Genomic DNA, 23,611 nt, shown 5'->3' with positions numbered 1-23,611 from the left:
TGGCCGGGGAGCAACCCCTTCGAGGAGTCAGGGCTGTATGGAAGCGGATAGGAACAGACTCTGTGTCCAATATAGCACGGTGGGGCCGCTGTATGGTACCAGAGACTGCCGCCGGGACCTCCCGCAGCCGCGCACCCCACCCCCACCGCCACCTGCCAGGCCCCACAGCCACCACCCGCAAGCCCGCACGGGCCCGCAATCCAGGTCCCGGTCCCGGCGCTCACCCAGGCCTAAGGCCTCTGCCCCGCGCCGGGAACCAGGTAGCCCAGAAAAATGGGTGCCGCGCTGGGAGGGCGCTGCCCACGCGAGCCCGGCAGAGGAGACAGCAGGAAAAGGGGACGCACAACCGCTAAGGCCGAGCAGCACTCACCCGGCGCTCCAGCGCAGAAGGGAAGATGGCGCTGAGGTCCGGAGGCCTCAGGTCCCCTCCGCCGTGTGCCTAGTGTCCGGTTGCTCCCGCGGCATGGAAACTTCGCCTAGGTGTTCCGGAGGTCATTAGGGGACGGCTCCGCGCTGCTGGTGGGGCAATCAGACGCGGGACATATCTTTTTCGCCGTCGCTGGGAGCCCGCCCGGAGGAGCTTCACGGCAGTGCGGCCATTTCGTTCGCCGCCGTGGCCACGCCCCCCCTGGACGGCGTTGTTATGAGCCATTGCTCTATCCCTCACAAGATCTTTATACTCTTCCTGTCGAAGTTTTAGCAAATGGAGCCCCTCAGGGGTGGGCGACTCGACCACACTCCCATCCAGGAGTATGACCTCCGTCTCCTTCGGGGCCACAGCTGCTTGCTGTTTCTTCTTCTTGCCTGACACTAAGGACAAGACCTCACCTCTCGCCACCATCTTGTACGCCTCCCAGAGGGATTGTGCCGAGTCAACAGATCCCACTTTTCTTGGGAATAACGGTCCGACATCTGCAGCACCTCTTTTTTAATGGCCGGGTATTTCAGTTGCCAAGCGCCAATGGGAGCTATCCTCCCAACTTTTGGAAGGTCTAGAGCTAGCCGCACCCATAGTGGGGAGTGGTCAGAAATGCCCCTCCCAAGAAACCTTAATATATTTTTAAGTTGTAATTCCTGATCAGAGAGGAATAGCTTTTACATGTTTCATATCTTTAGAATGAAAATGATAAATCCTCCTTACTGGTAAAGTTGGATTTAACATTACTGTTTTAGAAATGCCACTATTGTAAAGTGGACATTACTCTGCACTTACTGCGCTATGTGCCTGACAGCCTGTCTCCAATACACTTCTGGGTTGGGTGACAGATACAGTTTGTGCATTCCCCCTAGACAGCCGCAAACACAGGAAAGTGAGCCTCGTATGCCTTCTGAGCACTCTTCTGAATTAATCTGTATTCTGATGGGTCTTCCTGGTCAGGGACAAATGAGAGGGGTTGACACTTACACTTCAATAGGTAGTGTCCGGTCCACACACAAAAGCACTGATTTACCCCCCATCACCCCCGGATAGCCTGGCAGTCAGGACTAGGTTGAAAGGAATCCTTGTGCCCTTCAAAGAGATGTTTTAATGTCACCCCCTATATCAAAGGCACTTTTGGGTGCAGTGTAAGTTCTGAGTCTCCTACCCTCTGGAATCAGACACTCCTGGATCTTGAACTGAAACCCTATTGGAAGGACTACTGTGCTGCTTAAAGGACTCATCTTTGGACTGTAGACTTAGAAGGCCTGCTTTTCTCTTGTGTTGCCCTGCCTGCTGCTCTCTGACTTTGCTGAGGGAGACCTGGACTTTGCCTTTTCTCCAAGTGATCTCCAATGGCTTGCTGGCTTGACTCCTGTTTTCTGACATCTCAGGGACACAAAAGACTTCCTGCTGGTGCAGCTGGACTCTGCCTTCTGCCTGAGGTGCTCTCTCCAAGTTCTGGGCCTCAGAAGTGGGTTCTGCGGTTGTTTTTCAAAAATACAGATGCATCGTCACCTTTGCACCAATAGGAACCAACACATTACCCTTCAACGTCGATGCAGAGGCTGTTCAAAGACAGAGGTTTCACAACCTGCACAGCCTGATTATGACGCTCTGCACGGCTCGATGATGTTGTTCTGCATGGCTTAACAATGACACATTGCCTTCACCTCAGCAAAGCTAGATGATGACACAATGACCCGACTGCATGGAAAAGATGGATGCATCAAGCCCTCAGTGTTGACGCTTTGCTCCATCCAAGGTACTTTTTCAACAGGACCTACATGGTTCCTGTAGCAGGCCTGCCCCCCATCGCGGTCAGCCTGAACCTTGGATTTGCACCGGTCCCTCGCAATCTCAAGTAACCTTTTGATGGATAGTCACTTCTTAGCACTGTATGCTTTATGGGATGATTATAATATCTAGTGGTAATGGCGCTACTCTTGGTCCCGGTTTCTGTTTTACACTCGCAATATTACTTTATAATGCTGCTTAGGGAGGGGGTTATCATCCCCAACCCCATCAGTCAGATCCTATACAAGATCCTAAATCAAATTTTTTTACAATATCCTAGCACACATAAATCAACAATTTACTTAGTAATTCTCATAAAATGCAATCTATTGTGGCAAATAATGACAGTTTTCCTTTTGTTCTGGTTGTTTTAATGCTCATTCCAGTTGCTCCAGCTAACACGTGTTTCGTCGCTTCGGGCAAGTAACACGCGACTTCCTCAGGGCTGTGTCACTCTTGTAGGGTACATCTAGCCTTCCTGCTGGTTATACTTCCGTCCCGGCCAATTTGCGGGCAGGAATAAATAGATATTTTGTTCTGTCAATTTGTAGGTGTCAGGTGGATCGTCGAATAATACAATCTGATATACGCGTGAGAAATCTAGCGTATATGTGGTCCTATTGAATGCTGTATGTAGCAGCTCCTAAATCTGTACTTATGGTGTCCCGCAGTCTCGTATTTCGAATCTTCCGGCTCTCCGTTCAGCCGTGGTGTTGGCTGGAGCAACTGGAATGAGCACTTCTTAGCACTATTTTGAATTTAATCTTCAAAAATTCATATCTTGACTTCTACTGATTGCATCTTGGTCATTTTGGTCTCATTTGCTCAAATACATATTCTATATTTTTCTAAACCTCTGTGGAGTCTTTTTGTGGTGTGATGCACAAATACTTTACACATTGCCTCTTTAGAGAAGTGTGAATGCTCTGTGCCAAGCTACCAGAGGCTGAGCACAGGTTATCTTTTAGTGTGTATTTAGCTTACCTTGACTAGAGTGGTGGCTCCTGTCTGGCCTGGGTGAATACCTCAGCCAACTAGGAATCCCATTTCTAACAGCAGTTATAACAGGTAACTAGTTGGGATCCCTAGTGGTACCAATTTACAAAAGTGGCATATGTCTAGCCTCAAGATCTCTCCACCATTACCCCGCTGTTTCAAGAGTATGAATGTGACCAGAACTCATACACAAAGATTTTACAACTAGATGAATCGGATAAACAATCATAAATGTATACTGAATGTATATTCCTTATAATAGAGCATTTAAGATGGTTTGACGCTACAGCATTTAGGCCGCCCTGGAGTTATCATCCTCTGACTGATTTTATGGCCGCCAGTTTAAAAATTGAGAGTCCTCGGATCGTATCACATAAAATAGGCACTAAGAGGGCTAAATTTAGACAGCCTCTGCCACACTTTTGGCTGACTGTTGTCATAAGTAGTTCAACTGCTGAGGCAGCTGTATTTTACCACCCTAGAAAGTGGTAAATGGTTGCTTATAACAGGAACTTTCAAGTCATGTGCTGCTTTTGGCTGGAAATATAGCAGCCTCGTAATATATCCAAAGTAAACAACTGTACATAACTGAATACCATACAAAAAGCAACATAACAGCACATTTAAAACATAGCAGGGCATATCACAGCAAAACAGAACATACCACAACTACCAAAATACAACACAATACAAATCATCCTGTAATAATGCAGCACAAAAACAGAATAGCCCAAAATACGAAAGAACGTATCACCACAAAAACAAAATGCTGCACTTATAATCATAATATTGCCCTGCTTTTCATTAAGCAGCTCCGTTTATATCTATGCTACAGTACTATCCACTAGGGTATGCCTGATTGAAAACCGCCTTGCTAAAAAGTGTTTAGGTGTTTTTGACCAACTTGATACTAATCTCTAGACCTGACATGCATGTATTATAACTGGGATAGCCTTGGTATGGTAGATTCTGCTACCTGGGTGCATAGATCCCCCACCAAATGTATTAATACAATACAGGATACAATATAGATTCCCTTGTATCTTCATGAAAAGGGTGCCAATTGTAACTTGTGCTCTATCCTGATCCCAAGTTTGTAAAATCATTAACCTGTCTCCACTTGGGAACCCTTCATGCATAAAAAAAACACTGAAGGATACTTGCCAAAAATGAAGAAGTTGAGTTTTGTCCTGATTAAATTGACAGTACATTTACATAGACAGCCAGGGCTTCAAGCGCCCCATGCCTGCTTGATTTAAGATCATCAGCATTGAATAGCAGATGAATACGCCTCACGCCCAAATGCAGGTAATATAAGGTGGTCTTCGTTAAAAGTGGATGGAAAACTCCTAGGAGAACATAAAAAATATCAGGGAGCTAGAACTAGAATATTGATCTGTTGCATCCTGCTGTTACTATATACTCTATTGGGGGTCCAACAGCAAGGATCTACAGTCATGGTTGGCAAAGTGTGGATATGTAACTGTGATAATCTATATTCTAGATGTGGAGGGGCGCCCTTGGAGATCATTCTATGCCACAATCGTGCTCTGGGGACAGCGTCAACGGGCTTTTGAAAAGTCTACCACTGCACAATCCAAAGGTGACGTCCCTCACCATGAAACACCCGCCCGTCAAAGTTGCGGCCATATCACTGGGTACTACTGCTGGTGGACCGTTTCTGTGGCACCAGGGGCCAAATCAAATTATCACTGGGGTGGTGCTAATTTGCAAAAAAAAAATGTTCAAGCAAAACAGGATTGGCTGCAGCAAAAGAATAAAGAAATGTAACTCACCCTTAAAATTTGCAAATACGATTACGCAAGCACACTATGGAATCTTGCCCATTAATGGCAGCTCTACAAAACTGCTCCTGCAAGCTCTATGTAAAACATGCTAGACGCGTTTCTAGGTTCTTTACACAATATGTACAAATATATATGTACATATTTGTATTTTGTGTGTACTAAGGAGTCAAAGCTAGCAACTATGCTTGCAGCCATATAGTTACATAGAAGATTATAGAGCCGCATAGAAGCCATTCCCCTCGTTCCTGTTATTCAATAGATATAGGTATACACTTTATCTTCAGATCCTTTTTACTATATGTTCTGATGACACTTAAATTCACATAATGCCTACAGCTTACGTCACTGAATGAAACAAAACCCTTTTCCGCCTCAACAGAGTGAAACCAGAAATCCTGAAACTAGAAAAGTCAAACTGCAGCACGCACTGCTACAAGCAGTATCGTCTCAATTTGGCCTGGATAGTGGAATTTCTCTTTTTCAAGTCTACATGATATTTTTCATAATTTTATGAACACAAAACATACTCCAAATTAGGCTTTCAGCACACCAATTGCTATCTCCTGCTCTTTTTTCTAGTCCCAAGAGCTGAACACTATTTTAGTTGAGTGCTCATCAAATGAAAATCATATTCTGCTGCTTATTTTATTTGTCCCCACTGCTCGCTCTACCATGTGGTGAGAGTGCCAGAAGATAATAGAATTATATAGAATAATAAACAATATAATTTGATAATGTGACAGCTTCATCTAGCAGACATACAGTTCTCTTGTTGCTGATGCATGCCAGGTACCAAGCGAGCTGTCTCTTCTTGGATCACACTTGACTGGCTGCGCTATCATCAAATGCGATCATAATATGGCCCACACATGTCTGAAATTACAGGTTCACCTTCTCAAGTGCACTTTTAAAAGCAGGTTCACACACCTTCAGGAAATTCCTCCTTTTAGGTCAATTAATGGATCAGAGATTTGTTCTACTGCCACGTCAGACCTAGAAACAGAACTGACTACATCTGCGAAAGGCTCAAAAAGCAACTTTTCCATTGATTTTCTAGTGTTCACTCAAGATCTCAGCATTTCTGTTTGTAAGGCTGGTCCCTAGAGACCACAGCTATAGAACAGAATACAAAGGAGGCTACTTTGCTGGTCAGTTCTGCTGTCTGTAGTGTTTTTTTGAAAGGGATTGAATAACCAGGAGCAAAGATGGACCCTGTCAAGGACTGATGATGACCAAGGTATATATCCTCCTCCAGTCAAAATGCAAAGATTGCTCAAGAGCTCAAGAAGTATCTTTCAATTAGCAGTAAAAACAACATCACATTTCTATTTAAACGACAAAATACTACTGAGAAACCATACACTCTAAAGAGATTAAATAAAGGGGCATGCATTGCCAGAAAGTGGAACAGTTCGGCTGTAAGGGAAGCCAGTCCTTCTCCATGGTTTGATGTGTGGCGTTTGTAGGTGGTGTTCCCTGCTAAGATTTTGATAATAGAGAATAAAGATGCTACTGTGGAAGCACCATCACAATAGACTATTGCTTTTTAGGGCAATCGTATTTCCAGGAAAAGGATAGTAGGAAATGCAGAGGGATACAAGCAGGAATACAACAGTTGAGAGCAGTTCTAGAAGTATGTGCCATCGGTTATGTCACATAATTCCCAATTTGGCTACTCCCTTACGTCACATTAAATAATTATTACACAGGATCAAACAGGTCGGGGGTCTGCGGAAAAGATGAGAGAAATTTGCAAAGGTGATTCATTTATATCCACTGAGACAAAAATATGATCTTGACGGACAGTGAGATTAAACTTCAGGTCCCCTCTCTAACCATTGTTACTAGACAGGCCTGGAGAGGGAAGGAGGAGACATGCCTTACCAGACATCTGCTTTCCTGCCATATCCTTCTCCACTGATCACCTCCGGGCTCATCCAATATGGCGTTCCCGTGACAGATTTGATTCCAGTTCCGGACATGCAGATTGTTTGAATGCGTTTCCCAGCCCCAAAATCTCCAAGCTTCACATTTCCGGCAGAATCCCGCAAAATGTTGGCCCCTGCAAAAAATACACCAGTAGAAAAACTGAAATCAGACTATGTTTCCCAGTGTTCCGATGAGCATTTGATAAAATCAGATTTATGATGAGCAAATAATGTCTCGCCCTGCCAACTATCCTGGAGAATGTTAGTTCACATATAAGAGATTCCTTGAAGATAATACTTTATCTTGAATTCTGCAACAAACATCTCCTGGCAGCTGGTATACTTGCCAATGTGGGTCTCCATCTACTACCTAGCTAAGACCAGCCAAGGTGAGCAATGCTGACTTATGCTCACTCACAGGCTTTCATGGTTGGTGGAAAAATGTTTCTGCCTTGATGACCAGACCTTTACGCATTGACTGAATGATCCGGGAAAGTTGAGACTCATGCGTGTAGGACCTGTTAAAGGTGGAGGCAGACGATTGGTCTGACATTGATAACGGACCAGACTGCAGTTGGTTCATCGGTTGTCCATATAAGTATGATATTTTATTATTATTTTTTCACACTGACAGCAGAGTGACATGATGTCGGTCCTGAAGAATGCCACGAACCTCTGGTCATCAAGGCAGAAACATGTTGACCTAGCTTTATAGGGAAAATCCATATCCTTATTCCTCACACTGTCTTTTAGTTCTATCGACAGGGGATACTTATTAAACTTATTTTCCTCTGATGAGATAGTTTTAATTCACTTTTGATTATAGTTGTGTACTCTGCCCTTCACTCATTATTACATTGGATGATAAAAACACCTCACGCTCCTCTCCTGATGGAGAGTCGTAGCACACATTGCGTACCTTGCGGTCACAATGCGCAAGAGGGAACCCAATGGTGAGGCATGTCACCTGTGGGTGACCTTGTTGTGAGATTATAGAAAACTTTGACTGACAGCCCAGCTGACCTTGGGTTGGCAGTAAATAAACATCAGACCATCTGCCCTCTTGAGGGCAAACATTTGGATGCTGGTTTTCCTGTTTGGGACCACCAGGGACAGTCAGATTGTCCCTATTAGGAAAAAGCTTGCTTACTCACACCGGATGGGAGAAAACGCCCAGAATGATAAGGACATTTATGTTTTTTTTAACAGAAATAATCTCCTGCTCCGAGAGTTTGGTTATGAAAAACAAAAGGTTTTGCTAGCGCACTGAACATGGAAATAAACTCTAAATATAGCGGGCCGTGGTCCACCAGGCAGCGTGGTACATTCCTTTATTTAAAAAGTCTCTTTGTCTGCCTTTCCTCTCCTATCCTCCTCTATTCTTGACGTCTATGACCAATGTTGTGATCTCTGTTGGCCATCTTTAATTCTCTTTTTTCTGGCCTGCTTCTCATCCTTCACCTATTTATACACTGGATTCTATCCATCACCTTCCTGAAATCCATCGCATGTTCTGTGCGGAATGGAAGAAAAGGAATAAACACAAAACATGCCAGCAGTCTCTCTCGAATGACCAATCATCTAGCCCATGATAGAAGCTACAAGGATCCTCTATACTCGAATCATCGCCTTCATTTTTTCACAAACCATCACAACCTCAGACAATGAGCAGTGGAACCAATGGGTTGGCTCCATCAATAACTCTAACAATGCTAACTCATTTGTCTTACCAGGGTGTCCCATTCATGCAAACTCGACTGCTGTCCCTAGCTTTTGATATTGCAGTAAATGTCCACAAGGTACACCAATGAACTCTTTGGCCTTGGCAAATGGCACAAATGTATTTATTTCAATATAGATGCCTCTGGTGACTCTATATCTCCTTGCTTTCCCATTAGTAAAACCACCATCTTCTACGCCTCTTTACAGGCTCAACATTCCCACACTGGGGTATTCAACGATAAATAACTGCGTTCAACATGCTTTCATAATTCTCAGGCCAAAAAGGGGATATGACAATGTTTCCCCTTAGTACACCCACAAACCAATCGTATTTTATGAATTCTTGCTTATAGTTTATTGGCATCCCACACCACTTTACCATAAATTTAAGCTATGCTTAAAAATTTCACTCAATATCTCTCACCAAGCCCTATCCTCCTTTTCGTACAGAAGGATGTACCATGTTACAACGCATACCATTACAACTACCTACCGTTACAACGCGACCATTACAACGCATACCATTACAACGCATAGCGCTTTGAGGTGCTGGATAGTGGTAAGTATAATTTACTATTCTAACTCCAGTCCCCGTGGACCCTAGGGAAGGTGTTGGATAGTAAATTATACTTATTCCCTATCCTAGAGCGCCCCCCAGCGCAATGCGTTGTAATGGTATGCATTGTAAAAGTCGCGTTGTAACGGTAGTGCGTTGTAACAAATGCGTTGTAACAGGTGTATACCGTACAGAAATTTGAATACTTCTGTCCTAACTTTATTTCATAGCATAATACAGAGCAAATGGGTAATTAAATATTAAAGAACCTTTAGTAAACAATGAGAACTGTGAGCATCACCCTTTCGGATATTTACAAATTAAACCAAGATTTAAAATAAAATGAAACAAGCACAAACAGAGTAAGTTCAGCCGAACCAAGACCTGACCTTTGATGTCCCGGTGCACAATCATGTTGCTGTGCAAGTAGAAGACGCCTTGCAGGATCTGCCTGGTGTACCGTCGTGTAACATTCTCTGTCAGGGCGCCATAGGCCTTCAATTGATCTTTAATGGAGCCCTGTTGGAGGAATGGAACACAGAAACAAAATCTTTGACTACAGCAAAACAGATCAAAGAGCAGAAGGAATTATTGGAAATCCTATTTCGTAAAGAAAATTCATTGTGACAGACTTTATGCGTATTCTTTATTCATAGATTAAAGTCACACTCTCCGAAATACTGATACAGACACTAAGACTGGGGGAAATCTTAATGGCGCTGGAAAAATTCACAAAAGGCCACATGTATAAAAAATCCATTTTGCATTGCTTAAATAGCGAATTTTAGGTAATCGCCATTTAAGGAATGGAAATTGGTATGTAAGAAAATAGCGATTACCTAATAGCAATTCCTACAGAGTCGCAATCACAATTAGGTAATCGCTATTAGGTAACACTACTCCATTTGTTACTATGGTCCTAAAGGCCCATAGGTGCAAATGGTTTTGCATTACCAAATTTGCGATTACTTAAATGGTAATTGCAAATTGGGTAATGCAAAACCAAGGGTGCCCGGGGGCCTAAGGCCCCCATGAAGCACCCCAAAAAAATATTGTGCACATGTAAAGCGGACACATGCCCTAGGGGCATATGTGCGCAACATGGCACTTTGAACAATTTATTTTTGTGCATTTTACAAAAATTGCACATGGTTACCATTGACTTGGACTCGATGGTAATAGCATTTCCTAAATGCAGTTTGCATTTAGAAAATTCTTGGTAAATGTGCTTACAGAATCGCAAATTGCAATTCCCTATTTAAAGCCGCAATTTTAGGTAATAGCAACAAATTGTGATTACCTAAAATGCACGGCCAATGTCTTTCCTACTTCTTGAAAGGCTATTTTCTATTCGCAAACGGCCGAAATTAGTGAATTACACCGTGTGCGAATGCAAAAAAAGTTGATACATGTGGCCCAAAATTCACAGAATGCAAACTTCGCGAAATGTCTCAAAATTTTGCATTATTTGATTTTCCTTAATTTCTTTTTACAGAACACCGAATTACACAGAAAGAATGTCACCAGAGAAATTGCTTGAGTTACTGCCAAGCATACCTTTAAAAAAAATGGAAAGTAGGCAACCTGTTAGTCTCACACTCTTTTGATCCAACCAGTGGTCTTGTGGCTTGGCAGATCTATGCATGCCTGATAAAGTCTGCTAAGTACATCCATCCAGCAGTGTTTTTAGAGCATTAATGGTTGCTGTTGAGTCTCATTCAAAGCTTCCTTTCTTCCATCAAGAATCTCATCTCTTAGCTTCAGCATAGCTGGACTTCTCAGCTAGGCAAACTGGACTTTGCTCAGGTAAATAGGGCCCCTCCATAGCAGGGTCAGAGAGTGGAATAGCAACTATGTGATGTCAGTGTTGGCTGGCGTCAATGGGAAGGGAGAGGCGAGCGAGTGCTCAAATAAAATAAAAAATATCAAAATAAACGGGCACAGGCGCTAATATAAACTTAAAATATATCAAAAGATACACTTATCTGACTACAGGACCTCCTGCTCCGGATCTCGTCGCACTGCACCCCACCACCGGCAAACTCCGTTGACCAATCTGAGCACAGCTCTCAAGAGTATGAGAGCAGCACCCTGATTGGAGGGAGTGGCCTGTCTCATCACTCCATAGCGCAATGGAGGCCTGCACTTTCTCTCACCCAGCTGTCTTAAGACAGCGGAATAAGAGGTTTTAAAGTGCTCATATCTGGCTGGCCATCCCAAGACATGCACTTTGAAAAGTGCACATACAACCCACCCTCCTCCCAGTCCCTGCTGCTATCATTCAGCAGCGGCCTCGCCCCGTCCTGACTCTCGTTCAATGGTAATGATGAATTACCATTTTATTTTTTATCTTGGGGCTAGGGGTATTTAAGTGGGCAACGCTCCTACACTCCAACAGAGGAGCCACCCGTGTGATGTGCCTGCCCAGTTGAGTGCAATCTACCACACAGTAGATGCTGCCCTAGTACAAGGGCCTAACAAAACTTGAAGAAGGTCCCCTAGGGAAGTATGTGCAGGCTCCTCCTCACGTCTACATAACTTTGAGGGCAAAGATGGTGGGGGGTATAGGCCTGCCCCCAAAACCCGTAGTCTGGTAGCCCCCTCCTACTCAGCAGGTGATGCTGACCCTGCCCTGGTTAGTACTGCCCACAGGGGGGCTGTCATTCTTAGGGGTTCTTTCTCTGCTGGGGGTTGTGTACCTTATTTGCACAGCAGTACTGCTTATATTGCCAAGAACTATGTGAATCACATACTTTACATTGTTGTTTTACATGCTATGCATTAAGGGCATTACCAGCATGGCAATCTATGTGTTACATGGATGAACATCTTTGCAATGTCTGTATTTTGAAAGATAACTGTCTGGGCTGGATCTCGAGCCTCCAAAATCTGGAATTTGAGGGTAATAATAACCTGCCCCAGAGACAGCATCAGATCAGCTGACATCCACACTCATAAGCATCCCTGACACAGAGAGCAGACCTAGGGGCAATGAGAAGACCTGCTCTACTCGGGCCTCTATGGTCACTCACCACTAATATGCAACTGATATCGAATATACAGCTGTTAGCACACTAAATATTTGAGCTTGTGTGCACACACATGTATATATATATATATATATATATATATATATATATATATATATATATATATACACATACACATACATACACAAACACATATATACATACACTAACATCTAACTGATAGCACACTGAATATTTGAGCTTGTGCGCTCACACACACACATATATCTATATATATATCTATATATATATATATATATATATATATCTATATATATATATATATATAGATATATATATATATATATATATATATATATATATATATATGTATGCTGCAAGGCTCGTCCTGCTTCACAAACTTGAAAATGACGAGGAAGACACAGGTTCAGTGCAATTTTAAATATTTATTCTTGTGCTTGCCATATCGTCACGATGCGTTTCGGCAGATCCCTGCCTTGATCACATGACAACAGTGTCGTGAGATACACCTCTTTTTAAAGTGACAGTGCTATAATAGGCATAAAGAAAATACTTTGAGTATTTCTTCACTAAACATTATTGTAAAATACATAATCCAAGTTTTTGTTCAAAAATGATTAAAAAACATACGTGCTTAAATGCATTGGCCCAAAACTCATAAATATTATTTTGATATTTGTTGTATTATTGATGTCATATTTCAGAGTTTCTTTGTTTCCTGGATTAAATCCAACATTGACCCCTACCCTCTTTCGGTGTCAATCAATCGACCCATCTTGCATCAAATGTTTCATTTATCATTGTGTGTATTTAATCTAATGCCTATAAAATCATATGCAGTGTATCCCTAGAACCCACCCCATAAAAAAAAATTAAAAAGTTTTTTATATATTCTTGTTAAACAAACAATCTGACAGTGCTCCCTAACCGTGTTAAATTCAATTAAAATCATTTCTAACCAAAAAATCATCCAGGTACTAATGCACAGCCCTTAGCTCCAGAGACCACCATAGCTTATGCTAACTTATATCCTATGGAAACAGATTTTCCTCGTTCCAATGTTCAAATTCCATATATATAATGAATGATTCCCACAATTAATCATATACACCTTCAGGTTATCCATTAATTCATTCATAAATAATTAAGAAATCCTAAAATCCGAATACAAAAATGTTCCATAGTACAAAAATATATATCTCTATTTGCAATAAAAAACATTCATAAAAATTCCTTTTATTTCATTTTTTCTACATATACCTTAACAGTAATATTGCAGAACCTGATAGCATGATCGACAGTATGATGAAAGGATTGGAACATCAACGATCACAATACATAATCTAATCTCATTGTACTTTCTATAGGTATTCTTAAATGTATTTAATCCATATATGTATTTAGATCTTCTCCCATATTTCAACCATTCGGTTGCTTGGGGTCTAATAAAAGAATATAGTGAGTCTCCAACCTGCGCAACACCCCCTCTCTGTCCCCTCCTCTTCTCTGCATCGGGACAGTGTCTAACAGGAAATATCTAAGATCTTTGGGTTTAGCACCATGCATGTCATGGAAATGTCTGGCCACAGGGTAACTTGGGTCATTGTTGTTGATTGCCCTTATATGCTGTAATATCCGTCTGTGGCCTGGCAACTTAGAACTCCCTACATATTTCAAGTTGCAACTGCATTCCAAGACATAGACCACATACTCACTCTTACAAGTAAGGTGATGCTTAATCATTTGTGGTTTCGCACTGAAGGTAGTGATATAAGAGGTCCTATTTACTCCATATGTACACGCCTTACATTGAGGGAATTTATAAAATCCCTTTCATGCCAGTGATAAGCCTGTGGAATCCTTATACTCAGGGCTGCTCTTTACCAATAAATCAGCCATGGAAGTGGCTTTCCTATATGTTATTGCAGGAAACTCAGGAAGAAGGCTACCTATTACAGGGTCATCATTTACCACATGCCAATTGCGCTGTATGATTTTGCGCAAGTCATTGTGCTGTCTATTGTAAGTCAAGATCAGCCTAGGGGAGTCCTGTGGTACTTGGGCATTATCAATCTCTAGCTGTTTGCGATTGTCCGTACCTCCTATAAGATCCTCCCTCATTTTGGCATGGGATTTGGCAATTGCAACATCAATCACTTTTGCACCATAGCCCCGTTCTAAGAACCTAGCCTTGCTTTCCTGCTGATGCTTTTTAAGTTCATCTTCCTGGCTACATATTCTCTGCAGCCTTAGCATTTCCCCGTACGGGATGCTGTGTATAAGGTGTCGGGGTGTGCGCTTGTTGCATGTAACAACAAATTCCCTGCTGTTTCCTTTCTGAATAACGTTGTACATATCTTACTGTCTACTATATTTACTGATACATCCAAGAAAGATACATGACAATTACTTATGTTATGCGTAAACTGTAAATTGATATCATTCAAATTGATTTCTCCAATGAAATCTATGGCTTCTTCCTAGGAACCTTTCCACACAATTATCAAGTCATCAATGTATCTCAGCCAAGAAACAATTTTGTCTGTGTATATGTTAGTATATTGCCTCCTGAGGACCAGCTCTTCCGACCAGCCCATAAAGAGGCAGGCGTAGCTGGGGGAAAAGCTGGCCCCAATGGCTACCCCTTGTACTTGGCGATACATTTGTTTGTTGAACAAAAAATAATTATGTTCTAAACAAAAAGTCAGTAGGTCCATGAGCATTCTATTATGTTCTGCAAACTCCATGTTTCTTTTGCCTAGGAAATGTTTTACTGCTCTTAATCCATCTTGGTTCCAAATGCAAGTGTACAGGGATGAAACATCAAGGGTGATTAGGTAGTATACATCTTGCCACTCAATCTTGTTGATCTTTGATAGGAAGTCTCCTGTATCCTTTACAAAAGATTCCAGCTCCACCACATGCTCCTGTAAGAAGAAGTCTATATATTTGGAAAGATTTTCCAGTGGGCTATCATGTGCTGCAATGATAGGACGGCCAGGAGGTTTCACCCGGTCCTTATGTATCTTTGGTATAAAATAGATTACCGGTGTTTTGGGGAATTCTTTTTTTAGTAACCTAAACTCGTTGTTGTTTAATAACCCCAAGCTCTTCCATGCCAGTAATTTGGTACATTGGTCATCCTGCATGCGCTTATAATTGAGTGGGGTGCTATTGACATAACATTGAGTATCCCCTAGTTGTTTGTTTGCTTCAATAAGATATTCAGAAAGGGGCCACAACACAATGTTCCCTCCTTTATCCGAATTCCTTATTACGACCTTATTCTCTTTTTTCAATTTGTCAACCAATAGATCATACTTGATTTCTTCATTTGAACAATGTCTTTTTGTTGCTTGGACTCTCCTGTTCAGTTTTTTCATTTGTGCCACTACTATTTCATTAAAAACATCTATCGAGTCCTTTATCATGATTGGCACAAATTTAGATTTGATTTTAAAGGGTCTTTCCGGTTTGGTATTGCTCAGGCTTCTTACCTCCTGTGTAGTCAATTCTGGGAACGGTGTTAAGGAAATCTCACTATCCTGAGATGCGTGTTATTAGGTACCGTGTTGGATGTATTGATGATGCTTTGAGCCACTACCATAGTTTCAAAGTCACTTGATGTAAGGTTGGTATTCTTGTTTCCTGTACCCACATTGGTTTTATTTTTCAATTTGCACCTCGATTGCAACTTGTGAAATTTCTGGAGCTTTAATTTACGGATGAAAAGAAAGATGTCGGCTCTGGTTCTTGTGTATTGGAAGTTAGATTCCGGGCAAAAAGACAAACCCAGTGACAATAGTTGCTTCTCTGCCACTGTGAGGGCTATTTCAGACAAATTTATGATGGTATTTGAGTTTGTTCTAGCATCCACCATATTATTTCCTCCTCCCCTCATTGACTGATTTTTGTTTTTCTTTTTCCACGAACCCCGGTTCCAACCTCCTCGTACTGTCACGTTTCCTCTGGGCGGCCCTCCTCTCCCGCCTGCTCCTCGTGCGCCGTTTTTTGCCGGTTGCACTGTTGTTGCTGAGCGTAGGGTCTCCCGCCTGCTTTGCCGTATGTATTCCAGCTCTTCCCCAATCGTTGGTTTTATGGCGTTGCTACTTTCCTCGCCATCCTCTGAACCACTTTCCGTGTACACACTGGACCCTGAGACTGAAGAGGTCTCAGGTGCAGAGCTCGCCGACTGTTGTACTGCCACAGTGGGTTGATTGAACACCTTTCCTGCATTCTTCCTCACCATTTCATATTTCCTCGAGAAGGTAAAGATCCTCCCGTTCTCATAATCCTCTTTGTCCCGTCTGAATTTGTACGTTTTTTGCACTTTAATTTTATCTTCCTCTTTTTGCAAGCGTTGTTCCATTTCCTCTTCATATTTCTCTTTGACTCCTTGTGGGTCACTTAGCGCCTCTATCTCTCTGCGCAGCATATCAATGTTGGGCAATATTTCTTCGCGGTCACTCTCTGCATACTTCACTAAAATCTCCACCAACCACACACACAAACACACACATATGTATATACACATATACACACATACATTATAACACATATATACACACACAATAATATACAACTGAGAGCACACTGAATATTTGAGCTTGTGTGCACACACACATATATATATATATATATATATACACACACACACACAAGTATGCATAAACACATAAATTTACACATATACACACACACACCTATACACACATAGATAGATAGATAGATAGATAGATAGATAGATAGATAGATAGATAGATAGATAGATAGATAGATAGATAGATAGATAGATAGATAGATAGATAGATAGATAGATAGATAGATAGACACCTGGCATATAATATCAGCCCACTGCCATAAAATAACGCCAATTCTTGCATGATCTCTTTTGTGGCACACAAATGTTGGTGGGCTAGTTACTCCTAGGATGGCGATGGGTATTATGTCCTAGTACGGTATTTAGTCAGTGGTGCTGCACCTCCTGCCAAAGTATTACCAATAGACATTTCTTCCAGTGGGGCACACTGTAGCAGACAAGAATAAGTTGCGAACCTGCATGGGCGGTCCCTCAGCATTGACACCTTCTATAGCATGTGAATCTATACAATGCTGAAGAGGCCCTTTTGGTTGAGAGATGCGCCTGTTCTGCATCCAGTGTTGTGTATCAGGCACATTTGTTTAGATACATTGCTGCGTGCAATGTGTCCCCCTCTCTGCAACGACACCCACCATGTGATGTAGCATCTGGAGGGCACATTGCTCTTGATACTGACCAACATAAGATGCCGGCGTGTCATCCACTCCTCAGACAGGTGTGTATGTGAATGTAGACTAACTCTGGGTTCCCTCACCCTCCCCTATGCATGCATGGTGGCCTCAACCTGGTACAGAGAGCCAGGAACACCAAAGTGTCACAAACAGAGTGCCATGCAAGGCGCTATGCCCCGACTCTCACTTTTATTTCAAATAATCTACATGCTAAGGAGGGATCCAATCTGTCTATCTCCCAGCCACAGGGACGTCAAGCTTGTAAAACCGTGCCCTGGCATGCTGGTTGGCGAGATCAGGAAAAACATGGGACTTGTGCAGGGGAAAGCTTGAATTACCCTCGGCTTCTAGTCTCAGTAGCACTATGGAATGGGGATCCGGAATGATGTGTGCAAACGTTCCATAGTGGGGTGAGTTATAAGCATAATCAGTCACCTGGACTAAGGAAACGCCTTAATAACGTCCATAAATGAGGACTATACACCAGGCTCCAGGTGTTGCAAAACACCGCAGCACGACTGGTACTACACCTTCCACCTCGATCTCCATCTGCCCCCATCTTAAAAACCCTTCACTGGTTACCAATAAGGAAACAAACACGTTTCAAGCTTATTTGTCTTACACACAAAACTCTACATGGAATCGGGCCACAGTACCCATTGAGAAAACTTAACTGGTATGCGCCAGGAAGGAATCTCAGTCAGGAGGAAAACATCTATTGACCCCCCATAGGGCTAGAACTGTCAGAAATACACCTTCGGGCTGTCACGGACAATAGGTTATTTAAAAAAAGGTTAAAAACCTGGATGTCCTAAGCACCTCTAACTCCATAGTTCATATCTGCTAACGCTTTTGTAACAGCGACATGAGACCCCAACAGGGTGATATGTCTGCGCTCAATAAAAACCAATAATAATAATAATACTGGGCTCTCTCAGTCTTCCTAGTTCCACGCTGGTAACTAAACAAAATGATCGCAGGGAGTATCCTGGGCCTTGTGTTGGAGTCAAAACTGCAAGAGCGTCAGGCACATGGGGCTCAGAGCTGCCAAAGGGCCACCCCGGGGAACCTATGGCCAAATGGAAAGCCCATGGGACAAAAACAAGCCACACATTAAATGCACCACTTAAGGGCAAAAAAAGACAGCCAACTCCACACCAGGGTCCCCAGGCTGATGCCCACCATATACACAGGAACGCCCCACGCTAATTCCAGCAGTGACTAAGGCAATTTGATGGCCTCATGTGTCACTGGGAAAAAGTCCTGTGGTGGTTGAAAATTGAAGCAAAACGCTGGAAAGTTAGTTCGTTCAGCTACACACTCCCAGCCTGCATCTAATAGAAACTGCAGGTAACAAATACAAATCTGGTAGGACCAACACAAACCTTTATCCTTTCACAGTCGATAAAGTTAGTCCCATTCAAACTGGTAATATTACCACCAGTTATTTTCACAGCTTAGAAACTACAAAATCATCAAGACTAGGGACATATGAAGAACAAATCATGGGCCGTATGTATGTAAAATCAAATCTGCAAATCCTTAATAGCGAATTTTACTGATTCGCTATTAAGGAATCGCAAAATTGAATGTAGGTAGGAATCGCTAAAAAATTAGCGATTCCTTAATATTCCTTAATAATGAATTGCAATTAGCAATTTGCGATTTGCGAATAAGGAATACCTACCCATTCATTCCTATGGGCTAGGAGGCCCATAGGAATGAATGGGAAGATATTCACTATTTGTGATTCGCTATTAAAGAATCACAAATAGAGGGAGCTATTTCAAGGGTGCCAGGGTGTCAAAAGGACACCCTGATGCACCCCTGAAATGTGCATGTGTGTACATGGTGCACATACATGCCCTAAGGGCATGAATATGTGCCACATGGCACTTTAAAAAAAGCAAAAAATGCTTCTTTAAAGGAAATCGCTAATTACCACCAACTTAAAGTTGGTGGTAATTAGCGATTCTCTAGGGCTAAAGTGCACTTTCTTTTGCGCTACTTACATTGCATTTAAGGAATCGTAATTTGTGATTCCTTAAATGCAAGAGCAAAATAAGGAATCGCAATTTTGTGATTCCTTATTTAGCTGGTAGGTTTAAACTCACCTACATTGCTCGCTGCCAAATACCGATCGCAAACGTTGCGAATTTTAGCGTTAGTGCTCGGTATTTGACCACCTACATCTGGCCCCAAATATGTACTCTCTAGATTAATTTAGATGATTATTAGCAGCTACTATTGCGCCACCCTTTTTCTGCAGGTATCCTGCTTGAAATATCCTCACCAACCTTAGAGCTAAAGAAAGGCCTTTCGGCCGTGTGTATGAGATTGGCAGATTTCCAATTATTTGTACCGTGATGAGGTCCACGCTAGCATCGTGTTGATACGTTGCGGAACCATGGACTTAAAACGAATATTTTGTACATTTTTGTACAGTTATAACTATAACCAGCAGATGGCACCGTTACTTAAGAAAAGGAAAAAGCCTAAAGCGATCACACTTTTCAAGTGAAAAGAAAAATAGCGACTGTCGGCAAAAAAAAAATATTCTGTTTTTGCCCTGATGCTCCATCTGATCGTATGAATTTATGCTAATAGCAGTGTTTACTAAATGAACAAACTTTACTGGCCAGTTCACTATTAGGCCGGAAGGGGGCGGAATGTTCTGGGACACAAGCCTTTCATCCCTTTAGCTTGTATCACGGCCTCTGTTCCACTTCAGCCCAGTTGGAGCACAAAGTTCGATGGCCTGACCACACCATGTTATGCAGTGTTAGGCTTTCCTGTTTTTAATGTTTAAGGAGCATTTTTGCAATAATTAACCTTCTATATCGAGCTGTATGCGACCTGGCAATGCCTCTCGCTTTATTTGTTTTTAAAATACCTTTTATAGAAAGATAACTGAGGCAGAAGCACATCAGCATGCACTGATGCTGTTCAAAGATTAGGATATTAGTGAATTAGAGCTTCCCTCGGCCTACAGAGATGGATAACTTGTGGGGAGTGACTAACTCGTGCCCGACTGGGATATCAAGGGTAGCCTGATACAGGGTCAGACTGGCTACCAGGCCTTTTGGTGCTGGGGGTTGATTTTGTTGATAGGGACCTGCGTGTGCTTAAAACCATTTGTTTTGCTTTGTTGATTTAGAAGCACACGCAAGTCCCCAGCAACGAAATCAGCCCCCACTGCTGTGAAATAAGCTCCCAGCTTGCAGCACACCAAAACACCCAGTAGCCAGTCCGGTCCTGGCCTGATACAAAACGTTTAGGGAATGAGGACAGAATATGGACTGACAGAAATCTTTTTTTTTTGCTTTTGACAAAGCGCCGCATAGCTCCAAGGGAGAGGATGTGGTGCTGCAGGTAAGAGCGGTGGGGCCAGGTGAGGGGGGATCTCGAGAGACGACCACGAGGGAATATTAAATAAATATTTGATTTTCCCTCGTAGTCGTCCCTCAAAATCCCCCTTGACCTGGCCACTCCGTCCACCGCTCTAACCTGCAGCGGCTGCTCACCATTGGGAAAATCATTTAGGGCCCGGTTTAGGGTTTGCCCTAGAGGGTCCGCCATCGCAAAGGCAATGGAGTGCCCTCTCCACCAAACTGAAGTTCTGCCCGCCTCAGGTAGAGTCAGGGGTTAGTCGCCCGACACAGTAAGGGCTGTCAGAGGTTTGGCATTTCATCACCTGCCCGATTTAGAGTGGGCGGTCAAACAGCCAGTTTTCACTCTCCGTCACCAACTGGGGGTAAGGGGCAGTGAAAGCTAGTAAATTACCGCCCACGCTCTTTGAAAACTCTCCGACCGCTGGTTGCTTTTTATTTTTAAAAAAGAAATTTCCTGCTTTAGGGATCTGTTTCTAAAAAAAAATAAGATATTGAATGTTTGCTGTGGTGCTCCATCATGTTGACAAAACCCTCTGTCACATTTTCAGTGCATTGACAGGTACCGGCGTGGCAGCAGTTCCTGCTAATGCAAGAGATGTGCCCTGTGGTGGCGGACACCTCTAAATTCGACAAGCAGGTGGTCTGTCAGGATGACAAAGTAATTTACCCTGTCACCGTGAAGGAGCAAATCCCGTCTGCCTAACTGTAAATAAGGCCCCTAATTTCTCTGTACGTAAACAAATATATATATATATATATATATATATATATATATATATATATATATATATATATATATATATATATATATATATTTAAAGGGTGAAAATAGTGGGACAATGAAACTACACCATATGTATTTGCAAACAACATTAAAGGTAGAGCTATTGGCATTGCTCATGACATTTCTTTTTTTTTCTTTAAATCATAAATAAATGGCATTGTCATTTACATTGCCAATACACAGCACTATGCACTCAACAGCACACAGCACTCTGCACTCAACAGCACTCACTACTCTGCACTCACTACTCTGCACTCTGCACTCACTACTCTGCACTCTGCACTCACTACTCTGCACTCTGCACTCACTACTCTGCACTCTGCACTCGGCAATCTGCACTCGGCACTCACTACTCGGCACTCACTACTCTGTACTCTGTACTCACTGTGATGGAATTGTTGGGTGAGTAAAAGGGTGGCTGGATGGACTGCATGGAAGGGTGGGAGGAAGAACGTAAGAATGGATGTGTTGAAGGATTGATGGATGAGTGAAGCGGCAGATGGACAGATAGATGGATTGATGGATAGAATGAATGGGTTGATGGATGGACTGAGTGAAAGGGTGGATGATTGAAAGTATCGATGGATGGATGATTAAAAGGATTAGTGTAAAGATAGATGAGTGAAAGAATGGCTGTAAGAATGGATGAGTGAGAGAGTCGATGGATGAATGAAATGGAGGATGTATGGATGAAAGGCGGGATTTATTGACAAGTGAAAGAATGGATGGGTGAATGAAAGGATGAGTGAAAGGGTGTTCGGAGGAATGGAAGAGTGAAAGGATGGAAGGCTGGGTGAAGGGTGGATGGATGAATGAGTGAAAGAACCAGGCAGCCCACACACACCCTCCATAGGCCACCTGAAGCGATCTAGAACCAGGCCCCCGCCACCTGAAGCGATCTAGAACCAAGCTGACCCCCGCCCCCAAAGGCCAGCTGAAGCACACACACCCTCCATAGGCCAACTGAAGCGATCTAGAAATAGGCAGGCATCAGGCCCCCGCCCACCTGAAGCGATCTAGAAACAGGCTGTCACAGACCCCCACCTCCACCCTTGCCTATCCTTACTTATCCTCTTCTCCTTGTCTTGGCGCCACGAAGGTACCTGCTCATGGTTTTTGGCGCTTAATAATCCACTCACATAAATAAGTCCACATTTTCGATCTCGCCATTTTTATGTTTAGAAAAAACACTAATTCACAGCAACAACGTCATCCCCGTTAAGAAAGTGTCTCAAACCCCTTGTTTTGTTCGGTAACAGCAGTCTGCCGAGCCATATTACAGCCAACAAACCTTCCAGGAATTATCAGGTAACTGGGTACAAGCTAGACCGCCCTGTGTACTCTGGGTACTGATGGGGTCAGAGGTCATCTGAAGGGCGTTGGGGGTTCGTTGTTGGCACAGAAGGGCAGAGCAGGCATCCACAGAAGCTGAGAGAGCTGCCCTATTCCAAAATATCAGCCCCCTCCCCCACACACACTTTTCTGCAACAAAAGCAGTAAAATGAAGATATTGCCATCAGTCCGCATGCCAGGCTGTACCCGAGGGCATCGTCTGTGAGCGTGTACCGTCCTAGTATCCCCTGCACGGCCTCTGGGGGTGTGCAGGGCGTCCGGAAGGCAGTGAAAGCGGCGTGTAAACAGAGGCCCCGCCGTCTGACCCTGAACCCCACACCCTGGAGGGACTTCAGCGGCAGAGTTTGAGGCCGATAAACCCGCTCTGAAATCCCAGCGCCCAGACTAGGCCGCATCTTGTGATAGTGGGCATACGACTTTGTCACTACTGCATATCAGATCTAGCTCGGCTCGTGCGCCAAGAAGTGGACAGAATCCTCGAGGCGAGGACTCCAGGGCCGGACAGCCGAGGTGGTACGAAGGAGGCCCGTTCCAAGCAGGGGCAATGCCAGTGTGTCCGGCGCCCCAGAGCAAGG

The 23,611-nt window shown here is 43.1% G+C and overlaps 1 protein-coding gene across 4 annotated transcripts in view; it reads right to left on the bottom strand.

Moving 5' to 3' along the window:
* The window catches only part of LOC147684983 (mitogen-activated protein kinase kinase kinase 3-like), a 424,161-nt gene that overhangs the window by 13,446 nt on the left and 387,104 nt on the right, over positions 1–23,611 (bottom strand). For all 4 annotated transcript variants that reach the window (XM_086940880.1, XM_086940882.1, XM_086940881.1 and 1 more), the window contains exons 15-16: positions 9,615–9,744; positions 6,904–7,081 (exon numbers count right to left, since the gene is read on the bottom strand). In XM_086940880.1, coding sequence (XP_086797006.1) covers positions 6,904–7,081; positions 9,615–9,744 — 308 coding nt within the window. The remainder of the gene's footprint in view (positions 1–6,903; positions 7,082–9,614; positions 9,745–23,611) is intronic.

Source organism: Lissotriton vulgaris, chromosome 10 (assembly GCF_964263255.1).
Source record: "Lissotriton vulgaris chromosome 10, aLisVul1.2, whole genome shotgun sequence".
Classification (NCBI taxonomy): domain Eukaryota; kingdom Metazoa; phylum Chordata; class Amphibia; order Caudata; family Salamandridae; genus Lissotriton; species Lissotriton vulgaris.
The sequence above is the reverse complement of the archived record's forward strand: the minus strand, read 5'-3'. Positions and strand labels throughout refer to the sequence as shown.